Source organism: Chelmon rostratus, chromosome 16 (genome assembly GCF_017976325.1).
Source record: "Chelmon rostratus isolate fCheRos1 chromosome 16, fCheRos1.pri, whole genome shotgun sequence".
Lineage (NCBI taxonomy): Eukaryota > Metazoa > Chordata > Actinopteri > Chaetodontiformes > Chaetodontidae > Chelmon > Chelmon rostratus.
In genome coordinates, this window is record NC_055673.1 from 18,589,159 (window position 1) to 18,611,009 (window position 21,851).

The 21,851-nt window shown below is 45.3% G+C and overlaps 1 protein-coding gene across 1 annotated transcript; it reads right to left on the reverse strand.

Annotated features, from left to right (window-relative positions):
* Window positions 1–7,144: 7,144 nt before the first annotated feature.
* On the reverse strand, window positions 7,145–21,769 carry LOC121619730 (SNF-related serine/threonine-protein kinase-like). Its single transcript, XM_041955600.1, has 8 exons — window positions 21,564–21,769; window positions 18,940–19,271; window positions 18,237–18,455; window positions 17,217–17,463; window positions 13,103–13,244; window positions 11,552–11,764; window positions 11,085–11,219; window positions 7,145–9,852 (listed from the first exon to the last, which is right to left on the reverse strand). The coding sequence occupies exons 2-8, from the start codon at window positions 19,060–19,062 to the stop codon at window positions 8,553–8,555; spliced, it is 2,379 nt and encodes a 792-aa protein (XP_041811534.1). The 5' UTR covers window positions 19,063–19,271; window positions 21,564–21,769; the 3' UTR covers window positions 7,145–8,552.
* Between the last annotated feature and the right edge of the window lie 82 nt (window positions 21,770–21,851).

Genomic DNA, 21,851 nt, shown 5'->3' on the forward strand with positions numbered 1-21,851 from the left:
CTGATATTTCACTGATCATTGAGACTCATTTTAGATCCTGACCTTAGCAATAAAAGTAGAAGTGCAAGTGCACTCAATTCTTGAATTCAAATGATGATATAAATGAACAGGCAGACAGTCCTGCTGAGGGCTGTCCAGGACCAGCACCACTCTCTTTGGCCTCATACTCTAGGTATCCATCACCCCAGTGCAGAAGCCCTATAAAATTATGCTCATTTTTCATGTGGCAGTCCACTAGTGTAATGAGATGCATGCATCATGAAGAGGCAGCTCCCCTCCCTTCTCGTCTGAACCAAACAATTATAGTCTGGTTATGAGTGACTGATGATATTTACAGTCCAGAGATTTATTTTTACCACAGTTGGCAGCCAGGCTGACATTTGCACAATAAAAGGACAATATTTCAATGAGGTCTGTGCAGCACAACTATACTGTTAAATGAAAGCAATATCCGTCTATCTATATATCTGTAAAATAAATTTTCTATCCTGCCAGTGATCTGAAAGGTGCAGTCTTTTTCCCAGAGCCGCAAAAACTGTCAGTCTTTATGCAGTGAGAGCACTTCACAGCACCTCACAGCCCTCACATTACACCAAAGGCGTCGGAGTCTAACGATCACAGCATTTCAATTCTGACTGAGTGCATCAGGAAAAACTAACAGAGCCAGAGGTGGAGCTTGCCAGCTGGTTGGTTATTCTCTGCAGACGCGGCACAGGAAAAGGCTGCCGATGTGAAGCTTCTCTTCACCTCACAGAAGGAATGAAATGGATCCAAAGGCGCATTGAGACTTTGACATTAAGACTCACGCGAAGGCATCTCCTCTGTGACATAACTGGGACTGATACTGAAGTGCTACTGATTCATAAGATCCTGTAAAGCGGGTAATTTCTCTCTCTTCACAGAAACTATTGATTCTGCACAAGTAAATCAGCTCTCTGAGCCACAGCCTGTCACCATGCAAGCTTCCATGCTTGTCCCAACTGTTTGTTTAGATCAATTTAGAAGTACAGCTGGGCCTTCCTTATTCGCATATTTACACATATTGTTCCACTATTATTATTATTCCATATTCAGATGGATAACCTAAAGATCCCCTCCACACATGTAGGACCACCTCTTAAAATCAGACTTTCAGTTAGTGCACAGAAAATTGACACTGTCAGCTATGAGTGTGAAAAAAGCCTTGTAGCGTCAAACTCTGTACGTACATCATCCTACAAAGTAAAGCTCAAAAATCCAAAAAGTATGAAAGGCTTCTTTGACTTGTGGGGGACTTTAAAGATCTGACATTAATGAAGCCAAACTGAAGCTGTAAACATAGAAAACAGAAGTTAAAAAAAGTTCTCTAGTGATCCCCTCTATATGTATGCCCACTAGATACCTCATATTGGTATTCTGCATCTCCACAGTGTAATAAGGGGAGGGCTACACATACACAATTGACTTGATTCAGTATTGCGCTACCACAAAGTTAGGGGACTCAAGAGACAGATTTAAAACACCAGTGTGTGAGATTTCTTGGCAGATCTATTGGCAGACTGTGGCAGAAATAGAGTATAATATTCACAAGTCTGCTATCATGAGTGTATAATCACCTGAAAATAAGAATTGTTGTGATTTTGTTACCTTAGAATGAGCTCTTTATGTCTGCAGAGCGAGTAGGTCCTCTTCCACGGAGTCCCATGTGCTGCTTTCATCAGAAAATGTCTAAAAACCCACCATACAGTACCTTCCATGCACCAAAAAGTTTCCAACCAGCTCAGCGGTTTAAGAGCCTGATATTCCCCCAGAAGTTGGTAGAGAACTAAAGCAGAGCTAGCTAATATTATTATGTAATTATATCATTATAATATATATAACAATTTCACCAGGTGGCCTTATAATGAATGCTAATGCTGCTCTGTGTCAGATGGATGTATGCACAGCTTGTTTCCACTGCCTCCAAGTGGCCAAAGTTATTGCAGATTTAGCCTAATTTGGGTTAAAATCCTAAAACACTGGATCCTACACTGAACCTAGCCTAGCATCTTGTGCAGCTTGGGTAATTTTACCAAACTTGAACGTAAATTCAGAGCAACAGCAGACGTGATACAGCTGTTTTCACAGGCTGAGTAAAACTCTCCATGACCACTGAACTGACTTTGGTGATTTAATGTAAAATCAATGAAGTGCTCCTTTAAAAGAAAGCAGTGTACTTTTATTGTCACCCTCCAGACTATCATTTGGAAAAAGACAGCAGGCTCGGATTGTTAATTACTTTAGAAACAAAAGAGCGTTCTGGCCAGAGTTTCTGCCTCGCGGTTGAGGAGCCTCTGTGGGTTTTTATCAAAACAAGCCTGGGTAACATCCAAAAGGCCCTTCTCATATTTAAGATCATTAAACACAGGTGTCCTTCAGAACCAACAGGATGTGGCTTGGGGGGGGGCAGTCTGCCATCCGCACTGATGTCCTTGCTACCAGTAACCAGCATTATCAATCCAACCTTATATATGCTTCCCTGGATGACAATTTATTTTGCTTTGAAGCGAATACAATGTCCTGAAACTGGCTGATTTGCAGTCATTACACAAGGAATTCTCATATTCTTAAAGCTTCCACTTTAAAGCTGACCTGCAGTCATCTCTGCTGCTTTACGACTTCCTGTTTAGCAGCAGCAGTGTTGTGGCTGCCTGTTACAGCTTTGATGCCCAGCGCTCTCCAGCTGTGTCCTGCCTTCTTCATGGTGCAAAAGTGTTTTTTTTTCCTCCCCCCTCATCCATTTCCTTGCTTTTGCCCTGCTGCTGTTTGCTCCTTCTGTTCCTGCTCACATAATTTGAGTTTCACAGGGTTATTTGTTGTTAAATTGCCATGGCGTCTGCTGCCTTCTATGTAATGCCTGTAATAGCTATTCTTTTTTGATACCCTCTCTCTCCTGTTTGCCTTTTCCCAGGCTGTCACGGCTAATGAACATTTGCCTTTAATTGACGTTCTCTCTCTCCCTCTCTCGCTCGCCTGCTCTCTCTGGCAGTCCTTGGTTTCACATTGTGTGAGATGGGCAAACACACTGTTTCAGTAACACTCTGAACAAGCCTACAGTGAAATTAAATGTACACACACACACACACACACACACACACACACACACACACACACACACACACACACACACACACCCAATGTCAGATGAAAAAAGCTCCATCAGATGGCCAAACAGTGTCTGTGTACTCTGAGACCAACTGCATGTGTGTGAGTGTGGACGTGTATTACTCGTGTTGTGGGGACATAAATCTTACATAATAAACATAATCATTACATTTTAGGATGAAGAGTTGGTTAAAGGTTAGGTTCAGGTTAAGGTAAGGCAAGTAGTGGTTGTGGTTAAGTCTCCACGAAATGAATCCAAGTCTACATAATTTACCCAAAATTGATGGAACCCTTGTGTGTGTGTGTGTGTGTGTGTGTGTGTGTGTGTGTGTGTGTGTGTTTGTGTGTGTGTTGGGGGGGGGGGGGGGGGGGGGGCTTGTTCCTTCAAACTGTTTTTATCAGCAGCTCTGCTGACAGCCTGATGGAAGGAGTTCAGCCTTTAACATTCAGCTCCACTGACAGTGAAATGAAATGCCCTGCTGATGGACGCACCCTTCAGCCCACATTTAAACCGGATAGAGAGCAATGTAAAACCAGGGAGAGACACACAATCATCATAACCCTCAGGAAGCGAGTGCAATAATGACTTATGGCTGACTGATATTATTGACCGTACTCTCATTACAAACCGGCAAAAAACACTTGTTAGATGAGAAAGAGAAGATCAACTGTAAAGAGAAAGAGTGAAACCATTGCTGAAGAGAGGATTTATTTATGTGAGCTGCCCTCTTCAGTGTGCACAGAGAGGTAATTCCTCATCTGATACTGTAGCACACCCACTACAGTATTTTGTAGAGGGCCTACAGACTTTAGAGCTACCAGTCTGTCAGGGGCACAGCACAGGAAGGGTTAAAAAGCTTGGTTTGTTATTGTGGAAAATACACTAAAATCAAAGGGAGAACATTTAGGCTCTAACTCCTCCGTTATCAAGAGAGGAAGGGAGGGCAGTCAGTAAGGGGAGGGGAAAAACAGTCCAAGGCCACAGGCCGGTGCGCTGCAGGGTGGCCGCTTCCTCACACTCCGTAGACAACTTTCAGATGTCACTTGATGGCAACACCCTTCAGTCTTCAGGAAGCCCGACTCTGCCACAGGACTGCAGCGCCTGGCCTGCACGCAGAGGCTCACGAATAATGACAGCCAGCAGTCTTTGCTGCATGTGGCAGAAGCAGACTCCAGCATGGAGGCACACTTACACACACAGTTCCCAACCGCCCGCTGCCAATCAGTGCCGATTAGTTGGAAGGTGACGATTCAGGTTCAGCCTGTTCCAATATCTTTCACTACCGCTGTGTGTACATTTCTTTTTCTGTGATTTTCTAATTATTCTGATGTCTTAAGTCTTCATTGGAATAAGAATTAGTGGCGTCTATATGTCAGTCAAACAGTTAGTATTACACACATTCAAAACCAGCTCTTGTCAGGTGAGGCTGCCACTGAGGAAGAGCTGATGAAGAGCAAACCAGAGCTAAGGAGAGTGAAAACTGGACAGATATTTGTTGGGTTGACCGAAAATCCAAAATATTGCTAATGTTGCGCTGCACCCGCTGGACGGCAGTTAGCTAGCAATTTAGCAATAGCAGCTTTTTAAGATGGGGATATGGTGGAGGCTGTGTCAGCTTGCTTATATGTTTTTTTTGCCCCTTAGCGGCAGAAAAACAGCTTCAAGTACAATCTGAGGCTACTTATCCGTCTTTACACTATGACACTACGTTTTTTATAGCAATTTAAACTTTTGAACTTTTTCCCCCCCTTCTGGCAGCAAGAGTAATTACACAAACGCTGTCATCCTCATACGACCACAGCCTCTGTCAAACTCAAGACTGCTCCATCGGTACAGCTGGTCCCTCCTTCAGCTCCGCCAAACCGGTCTCTGCTGGTTGACATGAAAAGCATCACTACCAGAGAATGTCACCACAAACACCAGATTTAAAACTCTACTCTGCTGTGAAACACAGAGAGATTTTGTCAGTGTTTGAATGTAATGGACATTCATTCATATGCAAAAGTCACACAAAGCTTTCAGGGAAGTAAAACAGCTTTTCATTAGTACAAATGGCTGTAAAGGGTTAATGTTACCAGGCCGCTTCTGTTAATGCACACTGACCTGCCAGATCCAGATAATCTACAGTCTGCTGCTGCGGGCGTAGTGTCTATGGATGGTGTTTCCCCGCCAGTCTGCCAGACTGATTCCCTGCACACCACACATCCACTGTAAAAACCAAACAAACTGATCTGATTCACGGGACTGATTCCAACATGTTCTCCATATTTGGTGCTTTGCATATATTGTGAAACTACTAAAACTATTAAACAAATAAAGATGAACAGAGAGGGGCAAAGAGCAATCAGGTGCTTTCTGGCGCTGCAGTGAGAGGATTGTGGGTTGGCACGTGCCTCTGCGCACACATGACACCGTCTCTACCCTCAGCGTGCACCCTCACTTTTTGAAACCCTCACGACAACCTCGTCACCTGCTCGTTTGTGCGTGTGCTGTCCCACATGGCCTACGTGCCCCAGCTTTTCTGCATGTATTACATCATTTGTCGGCGTGCGTGTGAGCCCGTGGGTCACGTGGGTTCATGCGTCGACCCCAGAGCTCGTTCTGGTCTGATCTGATTTCCTCCCTGCTGGCCGATGTGGAACAGTAGCCCAGATGTTGCAGAGATTACAGCTCCCTGCAGTGTTTGCGGGGGGAAGCTTCGAGGCTATTCAGGAAAATAAACACAATTGGACAATTTGTGCTGCACACAGGCCCATTCCGCTATATCAAGCCTCCTCCATAGAGATAATCTCCATTTACAGATTTGCAGATGACAAATAAAAACTCATGTTTTCAGCAGAATGACATATCATGCTACCAACAGAACAAAGGCACTAAAATTCTGTTCCTCTGTGCCTCTTTATGCTATACCCTTTAGCATGTAATTATGTGTGATGCTAACTTAAACAGTTAAATGATGCTCAACAATGTCTGACAGTTTTGGGGGAAAACTTCACGAAAGTCACATTGGCATGGAACAAAAAATAATACCTTATGTGCAAACAAAACAAACAATCCATGCAAATTGGCTGTTGTTCACACACAGTTGTTCCTTGAAGTAGTTGCACAATTATTTTAAAGACTTTTTTTTGCAGCAGGTTTGTATTGCACTTCCATAAAGTCGGGGGATTTACAAGAGGCAGATTTAAAAAAAAAAGAAAAAAGAATAGCCAAAATTGAAGCAGCAGATGCAACAATTTCCTGACCTTTACTCTGTGGTATGGGTTAAGCTCCAGAAATGCTGGATTCATCCTTTCCCCGTAATGCAAGTCGATAGTGTCTCTTTGTTAGACCCTCCATGACAGACCTTATTTTATTTCTTTGCATTTTGCAACTGTTTTCACATCCTTAGTAATCCTAATGACAAGGAAACTGATCTTTACAAGTCAAATCAGTTGGATGCCATTTTAAATTGTCTCATTCTATAAATCAAACTCATATAGCATAAGTCATGTATATACACACACAAACAGGAAAGTTAAACAACAGGGCAAAAACTTTTTTGACATCTAGTCAAGGTTCTGGATCAACATCACATGGACTGTGGAAACCAAGTTATTCTTTATCTGTCATCTGGCCAAGAACCAAACTCAGAGTATTTAAAGAAATTAGATTTCCTGTTAATTTTAGCCCCCATATTTTCCTCAAAGCCTTCTCTTCACTGCTAGGTATGTTATTCTGCTGGAGAATACTAAATCCCTCATTTAAATTAATCTAATTGTTCGAATTATCCTAAAAAAATTAGTCTTAAAACATCACAATCAGCCTTTAAAAACCCAGTGAAAATTCCTTCACTCTCAAAACAGTCTAATTGTCTCTTTTGTTCCACTTGGATCATGATGAACATTAATGGCTGCACAACAGATACCATCCTCATCCTCCTGTCTCCAAACCTGCACAGATCTATAAAAGATAGATTGGCGAAAGAAAGTGGGGATGCGCATCACTCAATAAAAGCCAAGAAACAGACGTCAGACATCATTCACATCATTTTATTTTAATAGATCTCTATCATATACAGTACATACAGTACAATATGCTCAAGACAGATTTTATGGCACATCCATTTTTGTTGTACATTTTGCAGTCGCTGGTATTGCTGTGAGGCTACAGTAAAGTGACCATTTGAATCTGTTACGTAGGTAGTTACAGCAGGTGGATTGACCTTAGTGGGTAAGAATAAGGTTGCTACAGCAAAAACACATGCACTGTCAAGTTACAGTATATATTCCTCTAGGGGTGGGTCAACACATCCAGTTACACAGACCGATACTTGATGGGGCGGTGTTGTTTTGTTCTATTAAAACCCCTTTGTTGTTTTTGTCTTGGAATACGCTACAACAGTGGCTACCGTGATCCTGGAAAGCTACGGGATGCGCATGGTTTAGGTTCCACCCAGTGGCCGTTCGCTTTGAATTTAAAGAGCTGCCACGACATGTACGACAATTTACTGTGTTCAGCTTCGGGGGAGATTCTAGATCTATTTGCTCCTTTTCAGCACATTTCTTGCTCTGGGTTCAACCAAAACCTTGAATATCCCGCAGGAGTGAAGAATAATAGTGTATAAGGATCTAGTATTCAGGTTTCTACTGCAATACAACTTTACCGTCAATACTACAGGTACAGAGTACTGCTAGAGGGTATTCACATATGTACAAACTCTGCTGTGTCACTGCGCAGAGACTTGACAAGTGAGTGTGCGTCTTCTTTCCGAGTCTGCAGAGCACGTTCGAGATAGAAAAATAAAACAGTGATAGACTACAAAATACTGTGTGCCACCATCATACAGAAGTGCTGCGGTCCATTTTCACCCTGTTATTTGTCCTCGCTTGAATGAAAACACAGTCGTAACGTCACTCGTTCAGTCAGAATAAAAAAAAAACAAAACGGATAAAATGATTGTCTCAAAAAATAATTTAAAAAATAAGGATATTAAAAAAAACAGCATCAAGTACAACAAAAGACGTTACGTAACATGATACTAAAACTCACCAGCTCATCAGCTTTCCACTGTATCAGCTTATCAGAGTGACATGTGTGTGTGTGGATGGGCACAATATGTGTACATACAGTATATATATAAGTGTGCAAGAGTAGGGGTGTGAGCACCTCCTGTGTGTGTTTCCATACTTAATGTCTCTTGTTTCAAAACACACTGGCACCCAGTCTCCTCCGTGGAGACTTTTTGTGTCTCTAAATGTGCAAGGTTGGCATTTGGACTTTCTCCCAGTTATCCACCGTAAGTGTTAAATAATAGGAAACAGCATAAAATGCACAAATAACGTGAACTCATGAACATGAACATGACTGCAACAAAAGCAAGATGGTAAGGGATGTATTGACGAGAGTGGGGGAGTGCGGAGGTGCAGCAGCTGATGTCTGTAGAGCTCTAGATGACCTGGCAGCAGCTGTGTGGGGTGGGGGTACAGAGCAGACCCTCCTTGGGGCTCCGGTGGATATTGACGGACAGAGTCTTGTCGCTCAGAGGCATCTGCAGCACGCGGTTCTTCATGTTCCTGTGGTTCTCCCTCGCCAGGTCCAGCTCACCCAGCCTCAGCGTGCCCGTGCAGGGGCCCTCCAGCAGCGGGTCCGCCAGTGTGTCTCCCAGCGGGGGCTGGCGGTGGTACAGGTTCCCCCTGGGTGAAGGGCCGCCCAGGAGCGACACCTTATCCAGGCTACCGGTGGAGCCGCCCATGCACATCCTCCACACGGGACGTTCCTGGGTGTCCCCCCCGCCGACAACGCCGCTGCCGCCACCACCCCCCCCTCCTCCCCCTGTCAGGTTATGGAACTGAGAGCTCAGACACAGGCTCATCAGCTTTAGGCTTTCTACCAGGCCGCTGGCAGCTTTGGCTGTCCCCTTGCCTTGACCTGAAACTGATCCAGGACTGGCACAGTTGGAGGGACTGCCCTGCCCCGACCCCCTTTTCCCTTTATTCTCTTTCCTCCCTTCTCTCTCATCCCCTTGTCCACCTACAGATGCCGTATCTGGTTTATGGTGACTTTCTGTCTCATCGTCACTAGTCTCTGAGCTGGGGGTGAAAACGGCAACCGGTGCTGTGACACCAACAGTTTTAGGTGATGACATGAGCGTTGACGGCGATGGTATTCTAGAGTTCAGGTTGAGGCTGAGGCTGGGTTTGGGCGGGCCGAGTCCACGCAGCTCCCTCCTCTCCTCCTCTTCCTCATCCTCTTTGTCTTCCTCGTGGATCTGGTTAAGAACTGGAGCACTCATGCGGGACGTCAGCCGATTACCGGAAGAAGACATAGATGATGAGGAAGAGGTTTTGCAACGAAGCACCACTTGAGCAGGTAGTGCAGAAGGGGATAAACATATGTCTTCCTCCCCTTCTTCTTCCTCATCCTCCTCCACACTAAAAAGACTGGGACTACGAGGTTTGCAAGGGCCCACTGAGGCCAGAGAGCTGAGCCTGAGGGGGTTGGAGTGGGGCTTTACCAGAGGCCTGAGCCCCCTCTCCTGGTTCTGTCGAGCAGGCTGGCTGGATGCTGGGGTGTGGTTCTCTTGCCGCTGGCTGAGGTCCAGCAGAGCTGTTTTGGGCCTGGGGCCTTTGTGGAGGCTCTCAGCACTGCGGGCAGGGGACTGTGGCCCCCCTGGGTGGGAGATGCCCGGACCCCCCAAGCCATCGCTGACATCCTGGTGAACATCCACCCTGGTGGGCCAGGACTGCCTGTGAAGGGTTAAACACACACAACAGAAGGTTTACTGGGTTGAACAGTGTTAGTAATACTGTATTTCTTATATGTAAGACTTACAGATTATTTCCATTCGTTCCACATTTTGGGAAATATATTTAGATATGGAATATTCCTACAACTCTCATGTCTGTACATGACACTGAAGTGAAGCCTAGCTTAGCATGCTACACATAGGGGGAAACAGCTAGCTTATTTCTGTACAAAGTTAAAAAACACAGCTACAGCTCACCAATGTACATTGTATTGTCAAGAAATAATCACAGCACATATTATAACTCCTAATGCCACTGTCATTTTTACATTTATATCATGACATTAGTAGACATATTTTTAAACTTTGGACCGAGCCAGCTAGCTTTTCCCTCTGTTTCCAGTCTTTGCGTGAAGCTAAGCTAAACTAAGCTAAGATAATCACCCTCTCACTCATTTGTACTTACGCAGTTTATTTAATCCATATTAAAAAAAAATAAGTGTAAAAGAACAATAAAATGTGTAAATTGGTGAGCTGGTGCTGGTGGATGGATTTTTTTTAAACTTTGGGCAGAGTCAGGCTAGCTGTTTCCAGTCTTCATGCTAAGCTACTACTACGGCTGCTGGCCATAGTAGTAGTCTTGCCTGGTGTGTAGGACATGAACCAAAAGAGAGGTAGCATGGTCCGTGCTGCAGAATACAGAGATGTTTTGTTGTTGATGCTCTGTATTTCAGCACTAGCTCCTTAGCTGTCTGGTTAGCTTTTAGCCTGCAGCCACTTGGTATCTATAAATAGGGGCTGAACACCGACCAGACATATAGCTGCTAATGCTAAAAACCAAAGGGTCAGAATGCTTTCACTCAATATAAACACGTATTTGAAAATGCATTCAAGTTCTTAAAAACTTCGCTTTCTAAAATTCATTCAAGCATCATTCCAATTTTAGTACAGGTCAATGTGTATTATGAGTTACTCTCTCATTAAGGAAAATATAAGCTGTTTTCTGCTTTGCCTTGAGATATTTTTGGTTTTGAATCCCTCACAATGTTGCTGATGTGCAGCCTCTCTTCTATTCTCAGTCTGTCCTTCATTCTCTGCTGAAAAAAAAAGACTCCATCTGTCCATCTGCTGTCAAACTTGACTTCTGGAAACTGACAGTACGCAGCAGTGCAGAGGCAGCACCCTGTCTGTCTCAAGAAATGTGTGTGTGTGTGTGTGTGTGCGTGTGTGTACCTGAACTGGGCCTTGCTGGGGCTGGGCGATCGTGTCTGGCTGTGCTGCTCCTTCTCCTGCCTCTCTCTCAGCATCCTCTCAGCCAGCAGGAAGTATGTAGCTGTGATGTGGTTGTACTGATTCGACTCCAGAGCCCTGAGAAGACGGAGAGACAAACCGCTTTGAATTCCCAAACTCGCACACAGGTACGCACGCATGCCCACACTGTGTACACACACACATATAAACACACAGATCGGCACCAGGCCCTGACCGTGAGTCAAAAGGAAGTGACGGGAGTAGAGATTTAATTTGACATGGCAACGGCTGAGGATTGACTGCCAGCTGGTTGTTAATGGCAATTAAACTGTTGATGACACTCAATTAAGCTTCAGTTGGACTCGCGGACCATGGCGAATTTTTTGAGATTACACAGGAAAGAATAGCTGCATGTTAATTGTGTGTGTGTGAGACAGAGGGGCACATACTCAGTTATGGTGTCTCGGTCTGCGATGCCGCCCAGCACCATGCGCTGGATGATGGAGCCGTGCTCCTCCTCTGACAGGCTGCGATGGGACACCAGAGGGGTGGAAAGCTTGGTGGCCGGGGAGGGGTCGACACCTTGAAGCCATTCGTGGCCCTCGATCTCGTCTAGGGTGGCTCGTTTCTTGGGGTCCCTCTGCAGCATGCGGGCTATAAGGCTGGGGGGAGTCACAGAGGAGATCAGGGTTAGGGAGGAACCACAGAAACATCTGGTCAGTACTCTCGCTGTGTAGAGATACACACTTATACTCCCACAGTATGTGGGATAATCGTATCGAGTTCATGAGCTGCCATTTGGAAACATCACAATGTCTTTTGCTTTTGGCCATAATAATCATAATAACATTGCACTCAAGTTAATTCCTGAAATCTAGGAAGACGGCACCACTAAAATAAGTCAGACAGGGCACTGAACATGAGCAGCCAGACATTTACTGAGGTTTTGATCAAACCCTCATGTTAGCCAAACTTATTGGAAGAGAAAATGAGAGCAAAGAGTCAAACTGTTACACAAAGTGTCCCTCACAGTTTAGAGACAGACTTCTGGTTGAACTTTGACCTTCTGTACATGCCACTGTTGTAAACATTTCACAGTTTTCCTGTGAAATGCAAACATTTAATGTTGTAACTTTCAGTTTTACCTCCAAATAAAGTTGTTTAGGTGCCGCTAAAGCGGCTAAACTGTTGATACAAATAGCTGCCACAAAATGCCTATGAAAAGAAAATAGGATTCAGGTTCTAGCAACCCCCAAATCATTCCAATGGCCGTGCTGCATACCTGCATTATATGAGTGAGTGGATAAGTTAGCTGGTAGTCACATATTGATGATTGATCCAGTGATTGTGAAGAATGAATGAAGGAGCTGGTGACAATCAGCTTCAGTGCACTGCCTGAACTCCACGCTCAATAAATGTGGCCAAAAGTTTGAAAAAAATGCCCAAGTTTTAATACAGCGGAATTAAACAGTGGAGGGTTAATCCTGTAATTGCATTTGTGCATTTGTTGCAGTCGAGCGAAGATTGGTTGCGTAACTAACTTCAGTGGCTGAGTCGTTCACACGGAATAGGAAGAAGTGCCGTTTCCTCAAGGCCACATGGGCGCGCAACAAACAACACGTGAACCAGGATGTGTGCCAGTATTTGAAGCATGTGTCCGAGTCAACATAAACTAATGACGTCGTGTCCAAAAACGACATGTTTTCAGAGCTACAGCCATTCAGGATGTATACGGCGCCTATTTTGCCCTCTCTGCCTTGATGCTCCCGAGCTTAAAAATAGAAGGGCGATTTTAAAGGGTGCATTAGATACACTTAACGCAGCACTGCATCTCTGGTGGAGCAGCTGACTGCAGCACGGAGCAAAAAGAAGGACAACGAGGAAGCAGCAGAAGAGAGCCCGGTCCTCTTTTCTTCTTCACACATCTACAAACATGAAATATGCAGCACCTGCAGAGTACTCCGTCCATCTGTGTGGGTATGCGCGTGCGTGTTACTCACTCTCGGCATGCATGGGAGATGTGTGGAGGCACTGTGTATTTACAGTCCATGATCATGGTCAGCGTCTCGCTGTCGTTAGCCTCCTGGAAGGGGGGCTGACCGCAGACCAGCATGAAGAGGATCACCCCCAGACTCCAGATATCTGCAGAGACACAGAGAGAATGCTGCCTGTTCATACAGAAACATCCTGGTGTGGCACGTAATAGGAGAACTAAGTGGGAATTTTTTAAGGAGGATGGCCACAGAAATGACAAAATAAGCGCACGTGTCCTTTCTGCTTAGTGACCTAGATATAAAAAACAAGAGCCGTCTCCCCCCAGTTCAAATGAAGCATAAATCCTATTCGATCAGAGCCATTTCCATAAATATGTACTGGCTTAGGACACATCTGTCTAACCAGGGATGAAGCTCTGTGCCGCTGCCTGCCGCCGGCGTCATGCTCACACACGCTCATGCATGCACTCCCACGCAAACACACAGTCGCAGGAAAGTGGGTTAACGTGTTCATCCCCCAGAGCTTCATACGAATGCTAATTTCATGGAACAGTTCTCTTGGACTGATTATCCATTTTAAAAGAGCAACTTTGTGCTCTGGGCACTCTCTGCCGCTCTGGTCAGCAGGATGGTCCACTGACACACATTCTGCCGGATGCGTCATTCCCATTCAAGCTGAGGGGGCACGTGCCACACCAGATTTTTCATATCTGGATTTTTTCATAGTTTTATGTTATCTAACATCTTTTTTTTTAACTATTATTTGTTGCAGTGATGATCATTTTATATTATCATTAATATTCTTCTTTTTAACTAAATCAGCTGACACTCGGCGGCAGTGGAACAAGCTGTAAACACAACACTGATGCATCACGCTTGTTGCCGGCATGTTCCAACCGTCGCCTACTTGCATGTCCAGCAGACACTGCAGCATTAGTATGAATTCAGAGATATGTTTCTGACTGGCCGAACCAAAAACAATGAGCTCAAAGATGCTGCAAAGATCCGTAAAGGTGAAGGGAACTTCACAGTTGGATGATATTTTTTTATACATTAAATATAGTCATGTGATTAATTGCTAATATAAACTTTTGATGAGTGCAGCTTTAAAGTGTTTCATTAAGTGTCTTTTTCTGTCTTTGTATTGGCATTTATGGTACTACGTGCCCATAGCTGCGGCTTCTATCCAGAGATCACTGTTCGATCAAACAAAATAAATAAATAAGGGGCCAAATATCAGTTCCTGTAAATATTAAGAAATGTAAAATACTTCACTTCCTCTTGATGAAATTTACTCCGAACAGACCCCGTGCTCGTGTAGCTTAGATCAGTTTGACAAATTAAAGACTTACTCTGCCAAAAACAAAAAGTGGCGAACTGAGTTTCAGTGGGTTTCTCCTCCTCTACAGCCCTGGTGATATGTCTTCACATTTCTTCATATCCCTGCCGTTTGCCAGGACGCGCTGGAGATTTCAATCTGGTAAAGTAAATGTGCCAGTTCGCTGTGGGTGGCGAGTATTTATTGCTCTGCGGCTGTGAAGGAGCGTCTCATGCAGCCGATGGAGGGAGCAAACGCTGCTGCAGTCCCCACCGCCATCTTGCCCGTAGCCAACGTATCCTAGCAACCGTGACCCTGCTCCCTCATTACTTGCGTCAGCGGTCCGCCGAACTTCCTTCTGCGATAACTTTATTTATAAACCAGATGGCGGACACATCTCACGTCACTGCACATTAGCATCACTTGGGCTAATGATGCCGGCTACTTATTGGCAACAGCTGGGAGTGTAAACATGCCTTTCTGCTGTCCTGCACTGCATTTAAACGCCAATTGCTTCCCTGGGATAACCAACAACCTCTCCCTCGTGTCTTGACACTGTTAACCCCGAGGCTGAGTGGGCCAAGTTCTGCATCCTGTCCTGCTGATCATTATGCAACATATTTTTCTAAAAAAAACCAAAACCTCCCACTTGTGCATGTTCATTATGCACAGATATGCTCTGAATTATGCATGTGCCCAGGATATGTTCTTTGTAATTGCTATTAGGTAAGTTAATTTTTTTTTTTTTTTTTGAAGTGCAGCTTGTGCTTCTTGAAGAGGAAGAAGAAATCTATATTTAAATTTCCATTTACTGGAGACAAAAAGGAGAGAGCCCACACACTGCATAACATCAAGGCACAGGCATCTTTTCATAACACTTATTAGTCCGTCATCTGCTCCCTAAAGTGCACAAACATTGTTGCGCTGCATTAAACCTGCCACTTCCTTCACATTTCCCACACTGTTCATCATTCTCTCCTTTTATTCACTCACTGTTAGTCTTTGACCATTTATTTCTAGCCTTCAGAGGCTGAAGTTTGGGCTGTTGGTAAGTCAAATTGGGAATTGGGAGAATATGATGGGTAGTTTTTTGACATTTTATAGACCAAATGATTAATAAACAACAGATAAATCAATACTGAAAATCATTCGTATTTGCAGCCCTGGTCCTGACGCCCAAGCATGTGAGAATGCTGAAGTTTTCTGCTGGGAAAAGCATTTGACACCTTGGATGAATAAATAAATTTGTCTTTTTCCTCTGCTTTTTTTTTGTAGTTTGGAGTGTTCGGCTCCTGCTAATTGGTTCCTTCTGTACGCTCTGCAGGCCTGACTACTGGTGCAACATTCCCCTCTCTATTTTGGATCACGTTTCATCTCAAATTATTTTCAGCGCTTCCTCAAAAGAGCACCAAACTCCACACAGGGCCGACTCGAGGCCAGGACAGCCTCTTTATCTCCGCAAAAGACTGGGCTCGTCGCCACCTGGCGTGTCACCAGCAAAACTCAGCACCCTACAGACTGTCAGCAGGTACCTTGGCAGCGATGTGATCCCAGGCCATGTTTCCTCAAAGCCCCAAACGTCAGGGCTGCTGGCCTCCATTCAGCCTGCTCTGCTCTGCTCTACAATATTACATCCCGGCTGGGTGGATAATCCATGCAATCAAAACATCATCATCTCAGCTGAATGAACAATAGTACACCAGCCGCATGAACCCTCCGGAGGACAGAGCACATGCACACACATGCACTAAAAATGTCCACTAACATCTGATTCGTCATCTGGGTCAAGTGCTCAGACAGGCTTTTACAGGACAGCTGACCTCACATGTACAGCTGCCCACACAATCACCCAAAACCACACATGCAGCCAAATAACAGAGACTATTATTACTCCACTTTCAATATTTGGGAGCATCTGCTCGGCACAAAAGCGACTGAGATGGAGCGAAGGCAGACGGAAGAAAATAGCCACTGCAAATCCACTCAGTCAGAAAAATAGAAAGTGCTTCTCCCTTGCTCTGACGCAGTGGCCTCTGGGTAGACAGAGGGGCTACTGATGCTTTTTCTCGCTCTTCTCTCTTGCCCTTTTTTTTCCCCTACGCTTCTTTCCCCCCTCAATCTGCACGCCTCTGTTTCATTTCTTTTCCATTACATTTTAATCTAATACCTAAGCTGTGGCTCGGCCAGGATTGCTACCACTATCAATGAGAGAGATGATGGTCAGGCTGCTTGAGGTGTGCGTGCACTGCAACCACAGAAGAAGAGAGTGGCGAGAAGTGTGGGGAAACCAATTTCAGCCCGATCAGATATCAGATTTTATTGCACACAGAAAGGCCAAGACTGTCAATGAATGCAAACTGCAGACACAAAAAAAAGTGCAGGTGTGGCATTGCGATTCTCTGGATTAGGTTATGGTCTAATTTCCAAACTTCCAAGTACGATAACACCTTCTGAACTTTGAGCCGCTCCTCTCCTTCTATCAGCTGGCCGATAAAGCTGCCAGTGTGCCATCCAAAGTACTGTAGGTCATACAGTGCAGTGCATGCATAGATATCAGTAGGTTATATCAGCAGATAAAGAGTGTGTGAACGTGAAAGCATCGGTCGACCAGGCTGATATACAGTAGAGGACAGCCTGTACCACGGCCTGCTGCTGGGAACACACACTGGACTACAGACTGAGACAGTTTCCTGTTCCAGCAAAGGTAAAAGCTCTAATAAGCACCTGACTTTGATAAATCAGCATGGATGCTTCCCCGCTACATAAACCAGAACTCATTCTCCGTCAGTTCTTTCGACTCACCCACAGCCGGAGCGTCGTACTCGTCCCCGAGAAGGATTTCAGGAGCGGAGTAGGCCAGTGATCCGCAGGAGGTGTTGAGTTTTTTCCCGGGCTGAAATCGGTTGCTGAAGCCGAAGTCGGTGAGCTTGACGACGCCCTGCTTCTCGAAGAACACCACGTTCTCGGGCTTCAGGTCCCTGTGCACCACATGCAGCCGGTGACAGTAAGAGATGGCGTGGACAATTTGGGCGAAGTAGCACTTGGCCACCTTGGAGAGGAGAGAGGAGATGGTAGCAAGCAATAGCAACGTATCTCAGTATAGTCGAGATGTCGGGAAGTGAGCTCAGCAAACACAAGATAAACAACTCCTCACAAACAGAGTCACGTCTGTCGGCATAGTTTTTATGCTAAGCTATGCTAATTTTAGCGCCATACTTATAAGACTGAGAGTCATATCAATCTTCTCATGTAACTCTGAACAAGGAATAATAATAAGTATATTTCCTTCGATGTTATCTTCCTTTAAAGACACAAAAAAACGTCTTGACTAATTCTCATGCACTAACAATTCAACATATTCTGAAACCGACTTCAACATGCTTACTGGCTACCTCACCGTGTACCAGCGAGTGGATATAAAAAGTCAACACAAAGCCACAGGTGCCTTTGCACAGTTTGAGAACGTCTCATCCCTTTTTCCTTTTTTCCAGTTGCCTCCTGGTGTCTGGAATTTATTAACTTTAAAGAATCTGTATGCGCAATGCATTGGTGAGCTTCTAACTACCTTTGAACTGTCCTTCACTGGATTTCTCCAAGACAGTCTCAGCCAAAAATTAAAAAAAAAAGAGCTCTGTTCTGTTCCCGAGAGACTTTAACTTCAGTGATCCGCATCCAATCGCAGGAGAATTAAAATGATACTTTACAAATCTCTTGGCAGAGACTTCCTAAGTCAAGGACGCTTACGCAGGTAGGATGAACATTCACCTGCCAGCTGAAGGACCGATCCTGTGCAACCCAATGGCCACCATGCTGCCAACTCACCTCTTCGGCGAGGCCTCCGTCATGCTTCATGATGCAGTCGTACATGTCTCCTCCGTCTCCCAGCTCCAGGATGAGGTAGAGCTTGGTGGCCGTGTCGATGACCTCGTAGAGGCGCACCACGTTGGGGTGCTGCACCATCTTCATGCATCGCACCTCCTGGAAAAGGTGCCCCCGCGCCACCGGGTCCAGCTTAGTCTTATCTATCACCTTCACTGCAACCTAGAGGAGTGGCATAGCAGTGAGAAAAAACGGATGATAGACATCTGCCCCAAGATCCAACTATCAGCAGCAACTTAGTCACACTGTACAAGTATGTTGACACTTGTGGTTAACTGTGATGAGCAGCGCTGCTATGGGAGATAATGTGATGCTTATCAAACAAAAACATTGCAGATATTTAGTGTTTAGTCTTATCAGGTTGGGAACGCCCCCATAAACAATATCAGATCATCATGTGATGGTTCTAAAACACTCATAAAAGCCAAGATCAACATAATATATTGGCAAATCAATCCATCCATTCATCTCACCTTCCAGACATTACTCAGATCTCTACAAGTGTTACCGCTGACCTGTTTTTGGTATGTCTGTCTCTAAGGGTGAGGCTACTCAAAGCTATTAGCTATAAAGCTATTCATATGAGGAAATTCCATCGCTGGCAACAGAGCATTGCGCTCGCATGTACAGACATGGACACGCATACCTTTTCCCCAGTGAATACGTGTCGGGCCAACTTGACCACAGCAAAGTGCCCACGGCCCAGCGTCTTGTCCAGGTCGTACAGCCCGGCGATCTTCCCATCATGATGCCGTTTGATGCCCGCCATGGCTGCTGGTGGACGGGGAGGGAGGAGCTGCTTTCAGTCGCCTGCTGCTCTGCGGTCAGTTCTCCATCTCCTCCTGAGCGGGCTGAAGCTAGGCGAGGTTTGCGGCGGCGGTTCGGTTGATTCTAGACCAGCTGTCGGCCTCTCGAGGTAGCTTGAGCTTCACAGAGCTTTGTCCCACTGTGCTCAATTCAGCTCCATCTTCTCGTGATCTGAGGGGAAAAAAATGGTAGAAGATGAACAAGAGAGACGTCCAGTTGCTGCAACTTCCAGGGAAACATGAGAAACACCAGATGAGACGTCAGAGTTTGAGGAAGGAAGTGGGCGAGCGAGCCAGTGAGCCGCTCTATTGTTTATTATTGCTTGTATTGCCGACCCGAGATGGTGCACGATTTATTCATTTTCATCTGCAGCGTTGGCTGTTTAACAAGGCAACATCTCCCATGATCCTTCACAACATCATCAAACTCCACTTTCTTTCATTGTTTCAAATACAAAAAGTCAAAAACTGCCAGTTTCAGTGTTAACAGGCTTCAACTAAACATTAGCTTTACTCTCAGTTAATCTGTGGATTGTTTTTCCATTATGAAATTAGTTGTTTTAATCAATGGAATCTCAAAAACGACTAAAAAACAAGTTCTTAAAACCGAAGATGACACTTTGAATTGTCTTGTTTTGAACAAACCCAAAGATGTGCCATTAACAATCATATCAAACTGAGAAAAGGAGAAAATTCTCACACTTAAGAACCTGGAACCAGCAAACATTCAGCATTTTTAATTGATTATTAAAGGTCTTGCAGATTAACCTTCTGCTTACCAACTGATCAGCTATTTTTGTCCATGCTCGTTAATACATTGCATCAGGATTCCAATCATTCTCTCTTGTTTCATAATCAGTGTTGTTGTCTCATTTGATATTTTTTGTCTCTCAGGGGTGACGAAACTCTTCCATCCTAAATCAATTCATCTCAAATGCCGCCGCGCTCACACCTCTGACCCTCGGCTCTGTTCACCAGAGACGACTGCCGTCACACGGCGTGTTGCTTCACGGCCCTGATTACGAAACAAAGCCTCCAGGGGCGGCATGGCATTCCTCTTCCAGGAAACTACCTGCATGCCAAGAACGCAGAGATGGTGAAAAAGACACTATGTACAGGCAAAGAACATTCCTGGGAGGTGATCCTCGCCTAGGTGTGTCCCATTCACCTGGCTTCACAGAAACAACAGGAAACCATAATAACTGTTGCCAGGGAATACGCCTATCAACAAAACCGGATAGAGTAAGACGGAAAAAAATAAAACCGGCTCCAACCCACCAGCAGCCTGTGGTTGCTCGAATGAAACTATGAAAGCCCAAAAAGCTCTTTGTGCTTTTTCTGTGATCCTCACTTGGAGGATTGTACCTGTGAGAAAAGAATGAGTCATTTTTCTCTCAATAGGAAGGTGACATCTCAATCTGTCTCTGCTGTCTCCCCCCTCACACGCAGAAGTCATCTCAACACTGCCGAACTCGCCGTCTGACGTCGACAACGTGTAGGTGTTGATGTTTCAGAAAACATGTGTATTGATTTACAAGGCAGTAGTGTGCATGTGTGCACAGAAACACACATCAGGTCAAGGACCTGTTATAATAGCTGCTAAACTCTCATAGCCTCCAAGATACGAGATATGACCTGGGAGCTATCGAGTCTCTGGTGGACTGGAAAATCAGTTTCCTGGTACGTCTGATTTCAGGTATCAAAGTTACCCAAGTTAGTTCACAAGCTTCAGACACATTATTATTAGAATTACAGATTTTATTCTGCATGCATGAAACTCTACCAAAGAGGCTGCCCTGTCCTAATGAGTGCATGACCAATCAGAACATACATGTGGCCCCTTGCATGGATCCAGATCCCCAGGCTGGGAACCACTGCTTACAGATATGACTGAATACTACACATCCCTGGAGGAATATCATAGTGACGCCACAGGATTTTATTGTAACATGCAGTGCTGTATGTGGGACTACAGGGACGATACAGTGATTTTTCTGTAGTATTTTTAGTTTCACACTCTGAACATGTTCAGCCTTCAAGAATGTCCTGTGCACAGAGAGCCTGAACAGCACTGAACGCCTCACTGTAGGACCATAATAAACACACCATCGGTGGAATATCACAACATTGCTGTGTCCACACTGCGCTGACCATTCTCCGCTGCTCCAGCTATATTTTCCACTGTATAGGGGCTGCTGTCCATATGGGACCCCCCTCGTCCCCATGTACTGTCAACACGCCTGCTGGCTGCGTCCACAATAACATGACAGTGCAGCGCAGCCTGCGCCAACAGCTTCCACATGAGAGCAGCGAGGACGCGGGCAGCATGCTCAACTGCGCCTCGAAGGATGCGCATTAAAGACGAGTCCCCGGCTCAAATCCAGCGATGCCCAGCGAACTTGACACATATTACTACACGGGCCCACACCGCCAGCCTGCGTGCGCTACCCCAGTCCCCACTCACCACAGAGGAATCTGAGCCAGCCGTCCTATCCGCTCCCCTCAAACCTGTGCGGCGCTCCGGGCGGTGAGCTGCGGGCTTCTACCGAGGCTGAAATCCTCCGCCGGACAATCAAACGCTCGGTACCGACTGACAGCAAACCGGCCGACGATTAATCCAATGAGTCCCCGTGTAAGTCTGTCACACTGTCAACTCTGCCTCCCTCTTTCTCTCCCCCTCTCCCTCTTGCGCGTTCTGCTGCGTCAAACACACGCAGGTGGCAGGGCAATACAGGAAGCGTTGCTTTCAAAA

Excerpts from the sequence above, each read along its gene's own strand:
- LOC121619730 (XM_041955600.1), bottom strand. The coding sequence starts at position 19,062 with ATGGCGGGCATCAAACGGCATCATGATGGGAAGATCGCCGGGCTGTAC. Across the intron at positions 17,464-18,236 it reads ACGGAGGCCTCGCCGAAGAG|GTGGCCAAGTGCTACTTCGC; the intron begins GTGAGTTGGCAG and ends CTCCTCTCCAAG. Across the intron at positions 11,220-11,551 it reads GACCGAGACACCATAACTGA|GGCTCTGGAGTCGAATCAGT; the intron begins GTATGTGCCCCT and ends CCGTCTTCTCAG.